Below are 21,975 nucleotides of genomic sequence, written 5' to 3' on the forward strand. Positions count from 1 at the left end.
TTAATATAAAACTTCCTTTAAAAAGTTTTGAAAGTAAGAATCAGAAACGAGATAATTAACTTAATAATCTTCTTGACGTCTGTAAGAAACGAACCAGAAGAAAATAAATCAAAGACAAGAAGACAAAGATGAGAGAATTCCCATTTAATGTAGAAAATAAAATGATAAAGTGCCCCCCCCCCCCCCCCCCCCAGAGCTCAATCCTCATTTCAAACATTCAGATATGATTTTCAGAACAGAGTCATGTAGCAGAAGGCACAGAGTCACTTCCTCTTCTGTTGATGTCCAGTAAATAAAGCTGCAGCCACACGAGAAACATTCAGTTTAATGTTGAACATTAAACTGAGTATCGTTCATTCTCCAGACGGAAACAAACAAAACAGCAGAAAGTGGAGAAAGTTTCTAAAAATAAAACATGGATTTAGGTTTGTTATGACAATCACTGACTGACTTTCTGTTGATTTGTAAAAAGAGTAAAAACAGACACACCTCTCTCTGTCTCTTATCTGTTTGTATTTATGTTAAACGATGATGTCACCGTGTCCCGATACGTCTTTACTTCATCACGAGTCACAGCAGGCCTTCAGCCTCACGTCTGTATAAAAATACTTTAAATAAATTGTAAATGTTGGTGGAACAGCTGCAGGAAGATCTCAGAAAACGAACAAACATTAAATCTTAAAAGACATTTGTGAAGTTAAATTAGTAGAAAACTGTATGAACACTTGTCCCAACGGCAGAACCGGTGTTTTATAGAGATACGTGTGTAATAAACACAATATAATGCATGAAGACAACCACGCTGTGTACGTTATTATTACGCATGTTTGGTCTGTACGCTGGACTCGGTTCTTACTGCGGTTACATCATCTGTCCAGCAGGTGGAGACACAGAGGTGGACTTTTAAAAAGACATCTGGATTCAGTTTGAACGTTCATGTATCAGGACATGATGACCTGATCCACACAGACAGCATGTCGGTACCAGCTGGAGACAAACAAACAACAAACAAAACAGCTTAAAAACAGTGAAAAAAAACATGAAATAAAACAGGCCCAGTGTTCACACACTAATCCTAAAATATGAAACCAAATCATTTATTAAATGATACATTTCATGGGAGAGATTTTGAATCCTTTGAAAGAATACATATTTATGTTTTCCACAAACAACACATTAGTGTCCAGAGTTACAATAAATACACGCAGAGAGCTGAGAGATAATAAATAATTCATAGAGAGTTATTTCTGCTGAAGGGAACGTCTGCTTATCACCTTATTACTCATTAAAGTGACCCGTCACGCCATGAAGTAGTTGTATTTATTATTGTAGTTCAGCTCTTAAAACTCTTATTCTGGTAAGAAACGTTTCACTGGTTGAGTTAGAAGTGAGAGTCAACGAACCCCACGAGACCGAAGCTCCGATAAAACACAGACGACGACGATGCGACGAAGAATCACTCAAACTAACAAGAGCATTCAAATGAAACACCACGAGTTGATTCGTGAGCTTTGGAGGTAATTAGTTTGCGTGTCTTTGTGTCCCTTTATGCTAAGCTAAGTGTTGTTTGTGTGGCTAAGAGCTCAAATCAACATTCATGTTATATTTTGAACTTAGGAGGCAACTTAAGGGTTAAATGTTTTAGTTTCCTACAAATTCTTTGTAGCTTTGCCAACGTTTGAACATTTACCAAAAGATAAAGTTATTACTGTCTAAATGTGTATCCATATTTAAATGATATATTAATTAGATTTTCAGTTTGTAAACTCGCTAACTTAACTCAACCAATGAGATGTTTGAAAACTACAAGTTGGTTTTTAACCAGAATGAATTAATAAGAATATTTGTCTTCTTATCAAAATCCAATGAAAAGAACAAAACAAACTGTTTCATTGCCGCGTGTGCGTCTGTGTTTCTCTTCATGGGATTCAATGAGAGAAAGAAAAGCCGACTTTACATTTGATGAAATGAAACAACGAGTGACGAGTAACAGCGAGACGTGACCGTGTTGATCGAGGGGGTTTTAAAAAAGGCACTGGATTGTTTTTCATGTGTAAAAACGGTAGAAAAGTCTCTTTTGTTTCTTACAATTTCTCGGACGTCGGTAGAAAACAGGACGGCGCTTCACGCTGAGCTTCTGCTTCTACGTCAGTGAGGAACGTATTGAAACGCTGGATCCTCAGAGCGACGGTGTTGCCGCTGATACTTTAACTCAGGGGTTCAAGCTGCCGTGTGTAAATGGAACGTGTCCCTCACACGTTAAAAGGCCCAATCACCACTCAGTCCGGCAGTGACGTCACTTCATCTCCATCCAATCGCTGCAAGTGAACCCTCGCTCACTATGCGCTCGCACGTGTTCTTCTAACCGCGATCGGTCCTGAGAAACCAGAAGCTCGTTACTAATTAGTGCTAACATTGATGCTAACACTGACGCTGTCGTGATGGACGGCGTTGTTTCATTTATTGGCTGGTTCGGGGTAAGTGCGTGAAAAGGACACGTGACTAACAGCCAATGGAACCCACTGTCCTAATAATCCATCGATGTTAAACCGCAACACGCAGCAGCTTGAATCCTGCAGAATACAACCAGCTGTGAAGCGCGTCGGGACTTTAAAACTGTACAAAATCAACAAGAAGTTGTAAAAAGTCTAACTCGTCCTCTCAGCTGCCCACCAGCACCTCCATGATGTGGTCCAGCTCCGCCAGGTCCATCTTAAAAGGCTGGTTCTGGGCGCCGGCCCCGGCCGCTCCGTACCCCGACATGGACCGGACGAGGTCGTCCGCCATCATGACGGGGGCCATCTTGGATGGCGGCGCTCCCGACAGAGGCGGGCAGGGGCCGAGGTCGTACATGGACGTGTCGATGTCTGTGAAGAGGACGTCGTCCAGAGCGAAGTCCGTGAGGAAGGAGCCCGGGGAGGACGGAGGAGGAGGTTTCTCCACCTCCTCCACCTCCTGAAAGCCCCGCCCCTCCTCCTTCATGACCACATCAAACTGAACCAGAGCAGGAGGTGGTGACGGCGGGACCGAGGAGGAGGAGGAGGAGGAGGGACAGAGCTCCTCAATCTCCTCCAGGGCTGAGGAGAAGCTGTCTTTGGGCGACGGCGAGGGCGGCGGCCTCGGGGAGTGGTCCAGGTGGTGTTGGGAGGAGGAGGAGGAGGAGGAGGAGGAGGGCGGCGGCAGGGTGAAGAACATGGGCAGGTCCTCCTCCAGCAGCGAGGCCGGAGTCAGGCAGGAGTCCAGCGCCGACAGCGGTGACGAGAGGATGCTGAAGGAGGAGGAGGGAGGAGGCGGAGGCTGTCGGTAGCCTTCGTCCTCGCAGGCGGCGGCGGCGACGACAGCGACAGGCGGCGCAGCCGAGAAGAAGAGGGCGCCGACGCCTCCCTCCCGCCTGAAGTCGTCGTGGATGCGGCGGATGACGTTGTTGATGAGGACCCGGCGCTGCAGGCCGAGGTCGGCGCCCGTCCGAGGGCCGTACAGCTTCATGAGGGACACGTTGAGGACCGTCTGACGCTGCAGCGTGTAGGACGCGTGCGACATGCCGCCGACCGCCAGAGGACGCCGGCCTTCCTCCGAACCGTCCTCATCCTCGTCCAGTTTCCGCTTCACCCCGTTACCCAACATGGATCTGCGGAGAGCGGAGACACAAAACGGTTCAGAGACAAGAAACCAGGACGGCATCAAACCGTCAGCGACGATGAACTTTTACTGATGAAATGAAAGATGACAGAGAATGTTGGAGATGTCCCGAAGATCACAGACGGAGTCAAGAGACGAGAAAGTCACAGGTTCAAATCTGACCGGGGAACAGCCAGCGGTGGAGGAAGTATTCAGATCCTTTACTGCAATAAAAGTACTAATACCACACTGTGAAAATACTCAACTGCAAGTAAAAGTCAGTGTTTTACTATTATATCTGATGTTTCTGGATTAATATCACTGCTGCATCAATGTGTGTGTTGTGTTTTAACTCCTTTACATCCTGTTGTCTAGTTTAATCTTCATCAGTGCATCATATTCTATGAGATCATCATGTTTGTGAGAACCTCGTATCTCTAGAAAGAACAAACAACCTGTTTTCAGCTTTGTTATGAAGCATCTTCCAGCTGAGGCTTTAAAGAGTTTATTAATCTGAAGAAGTAGGAGGATTTTATCAACACATGAAGGAACATTTCATCCTTCAGTTCATCACAAACATTCAACATCAACACATCTAGAGATACGAGGTTTTCACTGGACAGGAATGAGATGAAGAGCTGTAACTAAAGCTGTCAGACAAATGTAGTAAAAAGTAGAATATTTACCTCTGAGATGTAGTGGAGTAGAAGTCTAAAGTTACAGAAATGATAATAGAGACGAGTAAAGTAGCTGAAGGTTGTACTCGGGTCATTAAATGCGAGGAATGGAGACATGTTGACATGTTGACGTGAACTAAGCATGAAGTGTGCTGCTGAGAAACACACCAGTGATGACACGGAACGTTGTGACGGACAAGTCACAGGTTTCCTGGAAGCGGAGCGACTTCCTCGCAAACTGTCATGAGAAATGTGTGCATGTGTGTGTGCGCGTGTGTGTGTGTGTCAGCTGACCTCCTCCCATGTGAGCCGCAGTCAGCTGATTGGGTGGGAGTCAGTCTGACACCTTCTGAGTGAACAACAAAACACAGGAAACAGGCGACTTCCGTCCTGACGACACACACACACACATACACACACACACACACACACACACACACACACACACATACACACTTTGGTGACTAAATCAGCCTAAAAGCTGTAAAATAACTTAATTTATTTAGATTTAAATTTCATGCTCAGATTTGTACGACCGACAGTACACTTGAGGTACTTCTACTTCACACTCGAGTAGTTTACACTTTCTACTTCTACTTCACTAGATTTTAGAGGGAAACGTTGTACTTGTCCCTCCTCTGCGTGTATTTTACAAGTACTGGTTTCTTTTCAGATTTTTAATAACAAACAATGTGATCGTTTATGAAATATAACGTTTCAGACTAAACAGGAACATAAAGCGGATCAGATCTGTCAACGTCCTGCTCAAATGTTAATACATCAAAGATAATACTTTTACTAGTACTTTTACTTGTGATACTTTGACATTTTGTTGCCAATACTTCTGTTCCTTTACAGTGTGGTATTACTCCTTGTACTTATGTAAATGATAACTGCTAAAACTTAAAGATATTCAGCAAATCTGAAGGTCCTTATCAGAGTTATATTATTATAATATATATAAATCATATTATTACTGATGCTTTCAACAATAAGAAGCATTTTAATGTTCCACTACTTCATATACTGTTTCATCTCGAGCACAGCATCATATTTTACATCGATCATCAAAATGTAATCTGTCAGATAAACGTAGTGCAGTAAAAAGTACTTCTTTATAATATATGTACCTCTGAATCGTTGTAGAGTAGAACTATGAAGTAGAATAAATATTAAATATAATATAAATAAGGTAAAAAAGTGGACTAGTAATAATCGTATTAAAGAGTGAATGTACTTCGTTACTTGGTGTGTAGCAGTGCTGATGAAGGCAGCTGCTGGGTTGGAGGTCTGTGGCGGGGATTTGAACCTGTGACCTCTCGATTACTCGGCCAACAGGCGTCAGAAAGTGCTGACAGCGACTGAATTAAACTGCGCACACACACACACACACACACACATACACACACACACACACACACACCTTATATATATATATATGATTATTCATCAGCTCTCCCTCCTTCTCCTCACTACTTTAAACCCATGCGGGGCCCCTCAGAGGGGCCATCTGCTCCGACACCCAGGACGAGGTGAGGAGGTGACGGGGCGAGAGACATAGGAAGAGAGAGAGAGAGAGAGAGAGAGAGAGAGAGAGACCGATGCATCCTCCCCCATGTCTGTCTGTCTCTTTTCCTACAGACACTTGACTTCCGAACATTAAAACCTAAGTGTGTGCACACTCTGATCGTGAATCCTTACGAATGAAAAATGTTTCTTGTGACTTTGGATCAGCTGGCTGAGATTCAAATATGTCTCCCCCCCTCCCCTCCTCTCCCCCCCTCCCTCCCTCTGCCAGCTGTCTGTGTGATGAGGTAGAAATCCAAAAATAGTTTCAGAAACGCTGCAGTTGTGGGAAAAAAACAGACCAAAATCTTTGTCATGGAGATCTGACAGGTATGTGTGTGTGTGTAGGGGTGTGTGTGTGTGTGTGTATGCGTGTGTGCGTGCAGGGGTGTGTGTGTGTGTTTAGGGGGGTGTGTGTGTCACATACCTTTCCATTGAGTAAACTATCAGAGCTGGTGTTGTGTTACAGCAGCTCTGCTCTCAGAGACTGAAACATGTGAACCCTTGTGATCACATGACCTCATGGGCACCATGTTTGTATGTACAGTACGTCTGCAACTCATTATTACATATAATATATATATTATTATTTTCACTAGCAATTGATCTGACGATTATTCATCACATGCTGTATTTTGTGTGTCGTCCTAAAACACACTCGTTGTTTACTTCCCCGTCAGAGACACAAGTTCACATTTGAAAAGCTGAAACCGGAACGTCGGTCTCCATCCTGAAAAACACGCCGGTTAGTTTGAGTTCTTATAAACTCAACACTGTTAGCGTTGTTTTCCGTGGATTTACCTCACTGACCAAAAGAGACGCCTTCAGATGTTTTGTTTTGTCCGAACAAAAGTCCAAAAAACACCCAAAGACGTTCAGTTTACGATCAGACGGGACGAAGAGAAGCAGCTAATCGCTTGATAACAGCCGTCTACGTTCACACTGATCACCTTTACACTTGTTTCATGAATCACTGCAGCATTCCTTTCATAATCTCCCCAGATAAGATTGACACCATTAAAACAATCCTAAACTGTGAGTCATGTGACTTGTCAGTAAATCAGCTGTCTAAGCGTAAATGAAACTAAAATCACCGCTGAGTCGACTCTTTCTGCAGGTGTGACGTCACAGGTGAGGAGACATGTTGGGCTCTCTGCTCCTGGATCCGCGGCGTCACACCGAGGGCGGCGTGTTACCGTTTGGCCGCGCTGCAGCTTCCTCCTTCGCAGGAATGTTCTTGCTCAGCAGGCTTCTGTGTTTAGTCATCCTCACGACAGCCAGCAGCACACTCCACCGCCCGCCATCTTTCTTCCTCTCTCTCACAGACCGGCTGTGGAGCTGCAGAGTGTTTCAGTCACTCTGGTGTTTCACAGATGTGATCCGGTACTTTGGGGAATCCCGTGTTTGGAGATCACAGATAAAAAAGCTCTCATCCTGTTTTTTCCCCCCCTAAATAAACTGATAAAGCGTCATGTGAACACTTTGCTTTACAGGTTTCTGATCATTATCTGCCTTTAAGTTTGCATCAGAAAAGATCTTCTGGGGGAGAAACGTGGAAAGAGAAGGCTTTGCAGCTGCGACGATAATCTGATTAATACATTAGTAGATCGACAGACTATTTTGATAATCAAATAATAATTGAAGTCACTATTTTCAGCAGGAATTAAAAGAATATTCTGTGCTTCAAGTTGATGCTTTTCTTCGTCATACATGATAATAAACTACAATATATTTGGCTTTCGGACAAAACAAGATCTTTCAGGACGTCACCTTGAGCTGTGGGAAATTATAACTTTAATTTTCACGATTAAATGAAGGAAAATAATCGTCAGATTAATCGATAATGGCCTCTGGTTTTGTTGTGGTTGAAAAACAGTGAAAAATGATTGTTATTAAAGTGTCTTAAAGCTGTATTCTCTCTAAACAAAAACAAGATGGCGACGGCCAAAATGCCGAACTCAAGGCTTCAAAACCACAGTCCACAAACCATGAATCACTTCTAATATCTAGTCGATGGTTTTCAAAATACAGTTTATGTGTGTGTGTTTGTCTACCTGAGTAACAGTGTGTGTGTGAGTGTTTGTCTACCTGAGTAACAGTGTGTGTGTGAGTGTTTGTCTACCTGACTAACAGTGTGTGTGTGTGTGTGTGTGTTTGTCTACCTGAGTAAAAGTGTGTGTGTGTGTGTTTGTTTACCTGAGTAACAGTGTGTGTGTGTGTGTGTGTGTGTGTTTGTCTACCTGAGTAATGGCGTGTGTGTGTGTGTTTGTTTACCTGACTAACAGTGTGTGTGTGTGTGTGTGTGTGTGTGTTTGTCTACCTGAGTAACAGTGTGTGTGTGTGTTTGTTTACCTGAGTAACAGTGTGTGTGTGTGTGTGTGTTTGTCTACCTGACTCACAGTGTGTGTGAGTGCGTGTTTGTCTACCTGAGTAATGGCGTGTGTGTGTGTGTTTGTTTACCTGACTAACAGTGTGTGTGTGTGTGTTTGTCTACCTGAGTAACAGTGTGTGTGTTTGTTTGTCTACCTGACTCACAGTGTGCGTGTGTGTGTGTGTGTGTGTCTCTGCCCACACTGCTCAGCCTGACATGTAGGAACATGTTCCTGCTGACTGACCTGTTTTAAAGAGACACTTTATATTTGCAGCACTCAGGCAGAGAAAAAGAAAGTTATTCTCTGAAACTCTTTTTCAGTTTTGTTTTCTGTATAGAAGAGAGAGAAGAGTTCTTTATTGCTGCCGATAATAACTGTGTTTCAGGGAAACTCAGAGTCCAGGAAGTGAAGCTGGACTTTACTCACAGAATCAAATCCTGTGTGTTCACTACTACCTGTGTGTGTGTGTGTGTGTGTGTGTGCGTGTGTAGGTGTTTCACTTAAAGATGAAACACAAACACAACATGTGATACGTCTTTTATCTGTCATTCTTGAGTCATTGATGACTCAGTCTTTTGTCCTGTTTGGTTTTCTGTCTGATGTTACAGTAAATATACGGACCGAAGCCTACGGGAAATTGTCTTTTTGTTTTTTGAGGCTCAAATAAAGAGTGTGTCGCACTTCAGGTGTGTTAAGAAAGTGCAACCAAAACAATTTAAACTAAACTTAACTTCCAAAAAACGGCGCCAAAAAAAGCAAAACAACGGTGTTAATGTGCTGTGAAAGAAGAGCTGCAACAATTACATGTGAAATAGTCGAGTGTCAAATCAAACTTGCATCATGTCTCCATGTATCGTACACTAGGAGGACATAACGTGGAACTTAAATGCTGATCTGAATGTGTCCAACTCAGAACTTTCCCATCAGCCTCAGCTGTAGTTTGTGTTTCCTGCTGATTAAGAAATCAGAGCACGCTGCTTATTTCTGACCCTCCCTGTTATCTGTCACTGGGGGTTTTTGCACCGTATTGCTAATCTTTAGTTAGTTTATTATATTTAGTTTTATTTGCACTCTTTCCTACTTTGTACCGCAACTGCTGCGCAACAATTTCCCTCTAAATAAACACTGTTATCTTGAACTAACACGGGGTGCTTGGCGAACACCGTACCTGCTACACATGGCATGTCAGCGTTGTCTTTGAGAGACAGTTAGCATTTAGCTTGAAGCGCCGCTGTGCAGCCAGCATGGCCTCAGCCTCCTAGATAAACCGCCTGTTGATCAGCTTGTGTCTTCGACGTCTTCGTCAGTCGGCTGTGTGACCGGCATCCTCGCAGAGTGTGCGAGTCCAATGTCGAAAGTCTTACATAATGCACACAAAGTGCTGATTGTACCGAGAGCAGAGCGGACGTCTGTCAGTCTGCTGTAACTCCGCCCGCTCCAGCGACCACATTCTTCCCTTTAAACCTCGACTCCACGCCAGGAAACATGCAACACGCTGACCTCTGACCCCCCCAGTGTAACCAGTGTAAACACAGCTCTGGGACACTTGGTTTGACGCGCTGTCTTCATGCAGCTACTGCAGATCAGCTTCTACACATCAGTGGACTTCTTTTAAATATAAATATAAATGTAATACCGTTGGGTTTGTTTATTGACTGCAGGTCAGACGAGATCATTTAATTCAAGATATCTTTACACAGATTGCTAATTAATTGAAAGGGGCAACAATATATTAATCAATAATAGATACAGTTTTAAAGGCTTTATATAGTTGCTATTGATCATAATTTAATTAACTAATTCATTTAATTCCATTAAAGGGAGTGTCCAGTTCAGTACTAATTATGGACACAAAAGAAATCCCAAAAATGAAAATGAAACAGAAAATATTTAAGTATATGTATCTGCCTTTGTCAAAACACAAGTATCAGTCCGGCTCTTATCAAAACTTAAAACATTAAGTACTTATTACAAAAGGCTTGGGACATGACAGGCGTGTGTTGTTGATACAGTACATATACATGTAATTAAGTACTATTAATTACACATATTAAGGACAATGAGCTGAATGTTGAGGACCAAAAAGTGAACCACAAGTCCATACAGAAACATTAAAAGACATTTAAAGTCACTACTGACCACCTCTAACCAACTAAACCCACAATATCAGTTAAAAGCCATTTTCATAGTTTCCATGTCCGGATATTTGCTCACATGCCGGTCTTAATGCTCCGGTATTAATCACTGCGAGAGACCCAGAGCGCAGCATAAAGCTGTCAAAGCAGCAGCTGGTTTTTAGACCCTCCGGGACCTCCAGACACACCGGCTGCTCCCCGCCTACTTGCCCGGCGACCAGGCTCCCGCACCCGGCCACAACCTCCACAAACAACCGGAGAGAAAAGCCGTTGTTCTATTTTGATTTTATATTATTTTAATTTTACATAAAAACCTCACTCTTTCTGCTTATTAACCGGCTCCTGTCGCGGTATAAAGGTGTAAACTATAATGTATGATAATTACTGTTAAATCTGTAGTAACGTTAAACAAACGGCTCTTTCTTCCTCTCATAAGTTAACGTGACGTCACAGACCGCTCATGCGTTGCCCACAGGCTCGCGACGGACAAACGGCTGGCAGCGCGAGGACAAGTTTCTGTGTATTTAAAGGTGTCGGTGTCTGTCACTCACCACATGTAGCTAGTCCCGTCCAGGGGCTCCTCTGCTGCATGGGTGTGATGTCGGTGAGGCCGGGAGCGGGAAGCGGCGGACGGTCAGCAGGAAGAAGAAGAAGAAGGAGAAGAAGATGGAGGATAAATTATATAGTCCGTTTGTTTGTTTGTTTGTTAATTCTCCGCCATCGTCCGTCCCCCCCCCACCCTGCGGCAGCCTCGACCTCAACGCTCACTCAGCTCCACACACAATGGTGAAGTGGAGCCGCGGAGGAGGAGGTGGAGGTGGAGGAGGAGATGTGTCACCGAGAATCGCCAGTCAAGCTAGGATGGACCGCCATTAATACCACTTCCTGTGATAAACTTCAAAATAAAACCAGTTTCTGGCTCTGCAGAACTAATCTATGCTTTGGGGGGGGGGGGGGCATTTTGATGTGCAGCGAATATGAAACATTTTAACAAAAACAATATCACCTCAAGCTCGACTCACTTACTTTTTTCTCAAGAGCTTTCAACGGTCTTCATCCGTCTGCTCATGTTGACATGTTAGCTCAATATCTGTTGTAATTTCCTCCATAGTACTTTATGATATTTGTCCATGTTGGTTAAGTCATTAAAATATACGAATTTTGATATATTATCAAATATTAAATACATACAACAGACAAGTATATTGCATTTTCATGAATATATGAATTGATACAATAATGTATTTATAATGTATCATTACACTAAAGGTATATTCCAGAAGCAATAATACTAAATAAAATAGGAAGGAGTAATAAAAGAAACTTTTAAAATGACTAATTGATTAAATAAATCAATGAATGAAATACTGAATGTAGAGCTTAAATACAAAAAGTGCATGGATTATACACAAAGAATAGCATAACACTATGTACACAATGTTCTTTCTGTTGTCACTGTCATTTGTGTTTAAAATAAAGTAATATTTAGTGCAGCTTTAAGAATTATTTCCCTTTAAATAGAAGAATGTACATACAGTATGAAGAAATAAACCAATAATTCAGCAATTTGTTTACATAGCATGGCAATAACTTAATATATAAAATATATATTACTATATAATAATGAATATAATACTAATACTGTATAGAACTGTGTTGAGAGGCAAATATAGAAAACAAGTATTTATTAAGAGAAAGCTAAAGCTTTTAGTTTGAAGGCCAAATGGACGTGTGCAACATCCTCATCTCACTACGTTGAGCTTGATGCAGCTCCTGCTGTGGCGGTCACAGCAGACTGACACAATAATGGTACATTGTGGGACCTTTTGGAGACACTTGGTACTTCCACACAGGAGGGCCCACTGAAGGGTTTTATGAAGATAAAAATGCATGTGACTCACCTGCCACGGCCCCTGAAGAGTCACCTGAACACCTGCAGGTGTGGGAAATACTCATTGAACAGTAAAAGTCCCGTATTGAAAATGTTGAAAACTTCAGTAAAAGTATAATCAGGAAAACGGAGAGAAATGGAAACGGACCTTGAACTTTGACCCTCTTGCTTAAATATCTTCTGCGCAGGATTGTGGATCAGAATAGCCAGAAAAGCAGGTTGGCTTGCATACTGCAAAATGCGACTAGATGTAGTAGAACATCCTGGTAATGTTGGTATACTGTATTATGTATTGGGACATACTGAATTAATTATATGTTTTCTGATCTAGAAAGTCCACAAAAAAAAAAAAAACGTACTGGATTGTCTTAATCCACAGTTTGTGGGTTCATAGGTATTCTAAATGTACGTGCACAAGAACTGAAAACATTGTTCATGATATGTCCCCTTTAAGTGAAAATAAATAGGATTTGGTTAACATTAAAAAAAACACACTTATTGTACATGTACGTCAAGTATTCTTTATACTACTGCAAAGCATTCTTGGCAGCGCTTTTAATGAGGTTTTCATACGTTTTAATTTCAATAATATGTTGTTGAACATAACTCATAACATGGAAAAGAAACGTCGTGCTTCACGAAACCTTTGAAGGTTCATCGGTGCGTCAGTGTTTCCAACAGTGTGGCCTGCTGAACACTGAAACCAGGTCCGCCTCCCTCATGGTAGATCTCCCTCGGCTCCAGCCAGGATCAAAGGTACCACCACTGCTAACCTGCTGCTAACTACACACAGAATAGTCTTCTTCAACAGGAGCTCTCACTCCAGCTCAGCTCCTGCAGAGCTGTCTGCCCGAGCGTCAGTCTGTTTATCCGTCTGACTGTTTTCTTGCTTCTGCTGCTGAGTGAAAAACCACAACTATGTGAAGCATTCCAGTTATTCAGTGTTGGACATCTCAGTAGTACTCACGCAGGGACAGCGAGCCCTTTCCTGTCAACTGTGCTCGCTGAAACTCAGAGGAAGCACTCACGCCCAGACTACATTCATTCTCACGGCTTTTTCTCTATTAAAGCGTTTTCATTTTAAACTTTATTAGCTCTGTTGTTGTCTTGCTGATCTATTAACACACTTAATTAGACAGTTACAACAGTGAGAAATACCCACATATGACTTAAGGAACATGTAATACAAGTTTTTTAGTTTAGTTACTCTATATTTTGACTTTTTGAAAGTCTAGTTTAGCTTTAGTTTGCTAGTTCTGCTCGTAGCAAAAGAAAGGCCCAGTCATGTTATTGCAGTGTGAATAAATATATCAAATAATCTAAATCTTGGACTTAAAAGTACGCTGTATGTGTCATATATTGTACTCGTTTATTTGCACTACATTGTCAAGAACGAGTTGTTTGATTTTAAAGTAACTTTTGCTGCACAGCTGCCGTTTGCTAACATTAGCCACCACTAGCTGCTGGTCCTACCAGGATGCGTTTTATCACTTAGAACCTTTTGTGAGAGAATGATTGTGTGATTCCTTTTTAACTAGGTTTTCACACGACTCAGGTGAAAGTTTAAATTACAGCACAACGCCCCCGCATTTGAAGAAAAGAGCAGAGTCGTGCCTTTAAGATTGCCACAGACCAGAGGCCCGTTCAAATGGGCTGGTTCTAAACACCTGGAGGACTGATGAGTTTAGCGGGGACAGGTGTGTGAATGGGAGGGGCAGTCAGGTGATGGGGAAAGAAGGGACACGTTTAAAAGTTACAAAACTTGAGTCCTAAACAGATCAAAGTTCTCTTGACCAAATGCAATGTCATTTGAAGTTTTTAAACTGTTAATATGGCAAATGTAGAGACCTAAAGAGTGCTTGTTATTGGTATCGATATGGGGTCGTAGCTGCACAAATATTCTAATCACAGCTGCTGCACTTCTTTATTTCTAATTCCAAATATAGGACGCTGTTTAAATCCCGCTCACGGTGAACTATCTGCACCGCGTGCTGATTTGTTTTCATCTTCTAACTTGTGGACGTTCGCCAGCAGCTCGTCCCGACGTCACAGCTGACACTCGGTGGCTGAGGAGAGAGAAAACCGGTCGGACAAGTTCGACCAAACACGCAACCGTTCTTTCATTTCCTCCTGCCAGAAACTGACGCTTCATTCTCCACTCAAAGTCTCAAAGTTTGACGGGATCCTCCTGGTGCTGCCGCTGTTGGGTGATGTGCTGGTTAGGCCCGAGTTATAGGCAGAGCGTGACATAATTGCAGCCAGATGGTCAGAATAAAAAGAGGAACCGGCAGCTGATCCCCTTTAAATGAACACGTGAGACAAGATATCTGGTTCACAAAGACAGATACAGAGAAGGAGGAATATGCAACGTACAGCAACTTGTATGTCAGTGTTGGAAATATCTATTTTTCATCATTGAAGCTCAGCTTTTATCATATGAGAATGGATTTAGTGTGTTTGCATGTTACTGCACAAGTAGTACTTTTGATACTTCAAGTACATTGAGGTGATTCTACCTCTGTACTTTTACTTAAAGGAACAGTGTGCAGCATTTCGGGGGATACATCAGCAGAAAGGGAATATCATGTTCATAACTATGTTTTAATCACCTGAAACTAAGAGCCGGTGTGTTTTCATGGTCTTAGAATGAGCCCTTCATATCTAGACAAGGAGCGGGTCGTCTTCATGGAGCCCACCATGTTTCTACAGTAGCCCAGAAGGGACAAACCAAACACTGGCTCTCAAATTCTGCAACCACACCATTAAATACCACCAAATCCTACATACTGTATCTATTCAGGAGGATTTTGAATGCAGGACTTTTACTTTGTAGTACTTTTATATTACTGCATTGGTATTTTTACATTAAGGCTATGGCCCACTGAGGACAGTATTGCAATATTTATATATTTGCAGTATTACGAACTGGGTGTCTGTGGCACGATCCCGTGAATCCACACAAAAAGACTCCAGACTGATAAACTCTAAAAGCACAATTCCTTTTGTTTTCACTCTGACATCAACCCCCTACTCTTTTGGCCATGCACCATGTAAAACATGGATGTGAAGAAGTACAAACAGTGCTGTGAAAGTATAAGCACAGTGTGATTAGGACCTGCTCCGGCCCTCTTCTCTTTACTCATCAAACAGTTTGTGTGCTTAACTCAGCCTCTGAGTCTCCACATGACAGACCGGTGGCTACTTCACCACAACGTAAACCATGTTCAGGCAGCACACACGCACCACTCAATGTTTACGTCGAGATGTGAGAACCTCGTCTCTCCGGGAACTAAACCACCAAGAAAAGGTAATTAAAACTCGTGGATCCAGGTCCCAAACAGCCAACGGAGGTGGAAAGCAGGAAGAGTAACAGTCTGTGGTTTTAGAGAGCTTCAAACACACTGCTGCTGTCAGGAAGAGAGGAGCTCAGCAAGGCGTTCCTGACACAGAACAGAGGACTTTAACGGCTGCCATGGGTTGGACTGGACTATTTAGCACTGCTGGAAGAAGTAGGACTTTTACTGAAAGGACCAGTCTGTGGGGTTTAGTGACATCTAGTGGTGAGGTCGCAGATTGCAACCAACTAAAAACTCCTCCGCTCACTACATGTTCATTACTTCAATGTTGCAGCTGGTAAAGTTATTTTTGTACTTTATTTACTGCTATCGCTTCCTGTTGTGAGTGTTTGTTTTCCCCCCCCTCTCTCTTTCTCACCTGACCAAGATCTGCAATCAACACACCTGTCTGCAAATCAAGCCGGCTCCTCTTTTCCCTAAAGCCCAGCTCCACCAGCCGGCTCCCATCTCACCTAACTGTAAATAAAAGGACTTCCGGTCCAGCGTCTGCATTTCTGTTCTGCCTCACAATCCGTGACAACTGCTGCGTAGCTTATGAATTTCAGCCAGAGAAGTTATGACACTGAATCTGCAAAGTAACTAAAGCTGTTAGATAAACGTCGTGGAGTAAACAGTACAATATTTCCCTCTGAAATGTAGCAGAACATGTAAAGTACAAGTACCTTAAAATGTTATAACAAGAAACATACATTTTGTGTTGATTTTGTTGGTCGTAGTGTTTCCGAGCAGAAAACCTCTCATTGTACTGCAGCAGGGTCTGACAGTCTGCCCCGCTCAGTCCTGGTCCTGGTTCTCCCGTTGCCTCCCTTCCCTCCAGCGGGTCCAGCAATACGTCCTGGGTCTCCCCAGCAGCGTGGTGTCGGTGTTGACTCCCAGCGGAGCAGCAAGTCGAAGCTCTGCTCCTGGAGGAGGAGGAGGAGGAGGAGGAGGAGGAGGAGGAGACACTGCTGCTGCCGGGAGCTGAGCTCTCCTCCTCCCGCCGGAGCTTCTGACTGCAGGTTGAAGGACCCGGGTCTGCTGCTGGAGTCTGAGCTTAAAGGAGTTTCTGGTGAACCTACATGATTTTGTCTGATTTTGTGCAGTGATGAGCAATAAGAATAACTATTTAGAAAGAGATGGTCTTGTTTTCTTATGCTGGTCATATAGAGGCATCAGTGTTAAACGGAGTTACTGCATTGATTATAATTGAGCTGCAAACGGGTTTTCAATCTGCTGTAAAACACAAAAAGTTTGAGCAAAATAACTTGAAAACACTGAAAAAATGTGTCTGCTGAAGATCAGACCAAACAAGGAAAATACCCACATTGCTCCTTCTAACATCAGAGGTACCTTCAAATCAGCTCAGACTCCTCCAACAACACAAAGAGACACCGATCTCTCTGTGTACCGTGAAGGCAGCCGGAGAGAAACCTTTACACACACACACACACAGCAGGCTATAGAGGAAGAGCCCGTCACATGTTCATGGGCTGAGTGAATGCCTTGGAGGATATATGAGGATCACGTAAAGCAGAGTCAACAGCACACAAGAGTTCAGGCCGGGGCTCGTTGTTGTTGTGTTTGTGCTTGACCTGAGCTCCGTCACACTTGAGTTTCTCAGGGCGCTCGAGGTCCTTCTTCTTACTTTGGTGGTCCGGGACATTTTGTTCTCGATGTTTACCCCATCTGAGTCTCAAACCACATGACGGACTCAACATCAGATTTCAACAAACCCACCAACGCTGTGTCATCCCATGCTGTAAATATGTATTTTTTAATAATTATAAAGCAGGTTTAAATGCCATAAAAATACTGTGAAAGACGCTCAATCCATGGAGAAATACACGCAGCCCGTATTCAGTAAACTGTGCCTTTAAATGTCACAAATATAGGAGACCGTTTCACTACTAAAGCATTCTCGTCAGCACAAAGTACAGCTTACAAATGACAAACGATTATAGAAATATTTGTTCAGTCAACTAAGATGGTCATTTAGTCGATTAGTTGTTTTTTAGTCTTTTTTGAGCACATCTCTGACAAACACGAGATCTAAAGTGGTGCTCTTGTGTGATTCTTTGTTGAGAAACTCAATTAGTCGTGTTCGTCGCCGAGGGATTCCTTTGGTCGAGGACAGCTCTACAATCGAAGAAGTGATTCATGTGCTTCATTTATAACAAAACATCAGATTCTGTTTACTCCTCGTATGTTTTGTCTGCAAGAAAAAATCTTCGTTTGTAAAGTAACTAAAGCTGTCAGATCAATGTAAAGTAAAGGCTCAAGTACAAGTACCTCAACTTTGTACTTTCAACTAGTTTGTTCGTAGTGTGCTGCTGCTGTTAACGAGGTGTGTGTGTGTGTGTGTGTGTGTACTGACAGCTGTGTGACACTGCAGGTCTGGTTCTTTACAGCGAGCCGTCGGACGGATCAGCTGGTGAGCAGCCGACTGACTGAGACTGAACTTCACACATGGACTCATAATAACCTCCTCCCCTCCCTCCTTCTCTCCCTCCTTCTCTCCCTCCCTCCTCCCTCAGCAGCAGTGGGGTGAAAGACTTCGGCCTCTGCAGCTGTCACAAACGCCCCCCCCCCCCCCCCCCCCCCATCATCACCCAGCAACCAGCTACAACCTCAGCCGGCAAACAGACCCAGCTACTCAAACCATCCTCCCCCCATTCCACCACTGCTCCCTCCATTCCTCCACACCAAAACATCTCTCTCTCTCTCTCTCTCTCTCTCTCTCTCTCTCTCTGTGTTTTGTTTTGCAGCTGAAAGCAGACTGGGGGGTTCAGCCTCACAAGAGAAGGGGGTTGGGGGGCTCATGCTCCCTTTTTCTTTTTTCATAGCTTAATATAATCAGAGTGTGCTGGTTAATGAGGGAGGACGGCTTCACACAGAAAACACTCTTTATGAACACAAGCGGGACCAGCGGTGGAAGAAGTATTCAGATCCTTTACTTCTGTAAAAGTACTAAAACCACAGTGTGAAAATACTCCACTACAAGTAAAAGTCCTGTATTCAAAAACTACTTATTTAAGTATCCAAAGTAAAAATATTTGTTGTGCAGTAAAATGTTTTTTTTCACTGTTTTAGCCTACTATTATATATATATATATATATATATATATATATATATATATATATATATATATATATATATAATATAATCTCTTAGCACCGTTAGCTACGAGGCCGCCGGCTCAGGCATCGCCATGTTGAGAGCCCTTTGGAGGCAATCGGAAATGGTCCAAATCTCGTATTGTGTGCAGCTAGCGCTGTTTACCTGAGGGGCAACAGAAAGGGGGCTACGCCGGCGCCATCCGCGTTAACCGCCATGTGAGAGCAGTGCAGAGCGGCGGCCGTGAGTTAGCAGGTTGGGCACCTCACATTCACTAAAAGGTGTACAAAGAACAGAGGGGCTCAAATTACAACACACACACACACACACACACACACACACACACACACACACACAGGGAGAGCGACTTCATTCCCTACTCAGGTCCTTACTTACTCCACTAAATCTTTCTTTATATAGCTCACAGTCAGTTGATGCTATATTAATGTTCTGAATATCGTATAAAGAACCTTTAAGTACATTTTGACGCAAATACTTTTGTACCTTGAATGCACTTTTACTTGTAACAGAGTATTTCTACGCTGTAGTATCACCACTTTTTATGATTTCTTCTCTTCGCCTCTTCGAGCTTTCAACCATATCACACGGTCTTCTTCTGCAGTCGGATGAAAATCCACAGCTCCTGAGCTCGCGTGACAACAGCAACACCCGCGACTGAACACACTCCACCTGACTGCATGAATCAGCGCTTTGTATGCAGGAAGCAGACGCTGCCCTCAGCTGGTGTCGAGCTGTAACTCCACTTCACGCCACCAGGAGAGTTTCGTGTGTTGTTGTTGTGTTTCACATCGTTGTTGTGTGTTTGAGTACATGACGTAATGAAGTAAGAGCAGGAACGTGAAGGTGCATTCAAAGCCCTAAAGGACTCAAGTCTATTTTCATACAAGACCCACATGCCGAATGTGTGCTGTAAACATTAATTTAGTTATATATTATACTACTTTATGTAATTATTTAATACTTATTATATTTCTATACTTTACCCCTATATTATATCTTATATTACACGTTATATTATACAGTTTTATTACATTATATTTCTTGTATTTCTTTAATACAAACAAATATAATTAAGTATATTATGGAGTACGCTGTTGTACTAGATGGTATCATAGAGACAGTACTTACATTAGGTTATTAGTTTACACTACACGAGTATAAACAAGCTTATTCCTCTAGATTTTGGGCACAGATGTGTTAGCGAGTGCTTCTCCATCCACCTGACAGGTGTGACTCATCCAGATGTTGACTAAACATTATTATCTAACAGGTGTAGCCTGTAGCTGCTCACAATAAATACAAGGCTGATCTGAAATGTGCAGTTTTATCTTAAATAATTGTGAATACATTTTAACTGAAGTATTGATTTCACATGACATCACACAGGATTCCAAAGTTTGGTCCAAATTTCATGTTCTTATATTTGACTTTATTCATCTGTACTCATCTGTTATTCGTGCTTCTACCAAAATGATCAGCTAAATCACCAGCTAAATACCTTTTTTAAGACAAATGAGAAAATGATTTGTATTTTCTGGTATAATTTTTTTTAATCTGTTATAACGGCCTTTAACGCTGCGTTTATGAAAAACGTACACGTACGATTAGACTAAGCCAATATGGGATTTATGATATTGTGCTATTTAAATAGAACTGACGTGGAGCTCGTTTCACCTTTAATGATTTTTCATAGTGATGTATTGTGCAGACTGTCCCTTTGTGTGGGTGGACATGTTTGCACCTTTGCATTTGTTCGTAAGCATTAATTATGTAGTATGGATTCAAATTTCCTCGCAACGTTTTTCTTAACGAGCAGAGAAAACATTCCGTCAGTTCTTCTGATATAAGAATAGAAACTGTAAAACTGAAATGTGACTTTCTAACTTTACGGTGAAGATAAACTTTGAAAGCCTAAATGAATCGTTGCATATTTTAACTGGAGTTGGAGAAAAGCTGCAGAAATCTAGGCTAAAGATAATCATTCCTCTCAGCTTACCGGACAACAAATGTGAAGAAAGTGGACAAAAAAATAACAACACCATGAGGACCAGCAGTTATCAAAGATCTCCTTCATTGTTTAATAGTAGACATCGTGCCACAAAAATGTCATGTCCGCAGCCACAAATCACGTGCCGAGATTACTAATTCCATCTATGTATCATGTCATCCGCTTGCTTCTCTACACAATTTGCAAATCACTTCTTACATTTATGTATAAATATATACAGTTTATAGATTATTCTCGAGCTGGGATGGTGGTTTTTTCGTTTCTCCTGTTGCGGTTGTGCTGTCGGTTGAGGAACATTAGCAGAGAAAACACGTCACGTCTCCCAATGCAGCACATGCTTATTGTATCGCGAAGACCCAGCAGAGCACACACAGAGCCGAATACAGATATATATACACAGGAATGTTGACTGCTATCATACAATGTGGATTCTTTAAGTAAGAAGTCACGACTGTGGGCAAACGAGGGGAACACGCCGACAACACAAGAGCACCGAAGGCATAAATGTCATGTGAATCTCCTGCCACAAAGGCACTGGCACATCGTTTTTTTTTTTTTTTTTAAGGGGCGACACTGTGAAGTTGGGAGCAGGCGACGTTACCGGGTTCCTGTCGAGCGGGACGCCACTCGCTCACACGCACCCGAGGGGAGCATGTGATCTGTGGTGAACGTGCATGATGCTGGTTTTAAGCATGTGCTTCATTTGAAGAGCTTACCGAGTCGTATATGTGAGGAGATTCAGGGCCAAAGTCACGCTGTTATCTACAGCGAAATAAAAGACAACTGTGTGTGTGTGTGTGTGTGTGTGTGTGTGTGGGGGGGGGGGGTTCCTCTGTTTTTTTTTTTTTTTTTAGAAAAGTGACTCATTTAGCAAACTCAAAGGAAGAGGAGGGGCAAACAAAAACAAAACAAAAAGAAGAAGAAAAGATGAATACGTTTCTTTCATTGGTTAACTTCACACACTGTTAAAATTGTATACATTTAGTTGTTTGTTTCCAGTATGAGTGTGTTTTGGTAAAGTAAGAACAGAACAAAATGAACCGCCCGGTGTGTTAGGTGGGTGTGGATGGGCTTACCGTCCTGTTGCTGACTCTGAAAGGGTGGGATGGGAATCTGGTGTTGTAACTGCACACTTACAAACCGGTCCACTCAAAGTCTTCCTCCTCTGTCTTTCCCTCTTTCTTTACCTCCCTCCCTCCCTCCCTCTCTCTCTCTCCCCCTCCCTCCCTCCCTCCCT

At 42.6% G+C, this 21,975-nt stretch overlaps 1 protein-coding gene across 1 annotated transcript; it reads right to left on the reverse strand.

Moving 5' to 3' along the window:
* Positions 1-1,073: 1,073 nt before the first annotated feature.
* Positions 1,074-11,138, reverse strand: LOC306695925 (SERTA domain-containing protein 2-like). The gene is made up of 2 exons (XM_079159363.1): positions 10,920-11,138; positions 1,074-3,628 (listed from the first exon to the last, which is right to left on the reverse strand). Exon 2 carries the CDS (start codon positions 3,622-3,624, stop codon positions 2,662-2,664), a length of 963 nt encoding a protein of 320 aa, XP_079015489.1. The 5' UTR covers positions 3,625-3,628; positions 10,920-11,138; the 3' UTR covers positions 1,074-2,661.
* Between the last annotated feature and the right edge of the window lie 10,837 nt (positions 11,139-21,975).

The sequence above is a fragment of the Pholis gunnellus genome, assembly GCF_910591455.1.
Source record: "Pholis gunnellus genome assembly, chromosome: 5".
In the NCBI taxonomy this organism is placed as follows: Eukaryota; Metazoa; Chordata; class Actinopteri; order Perciformes; family Pholidae; genus Pholis; species Pholis gunnellus.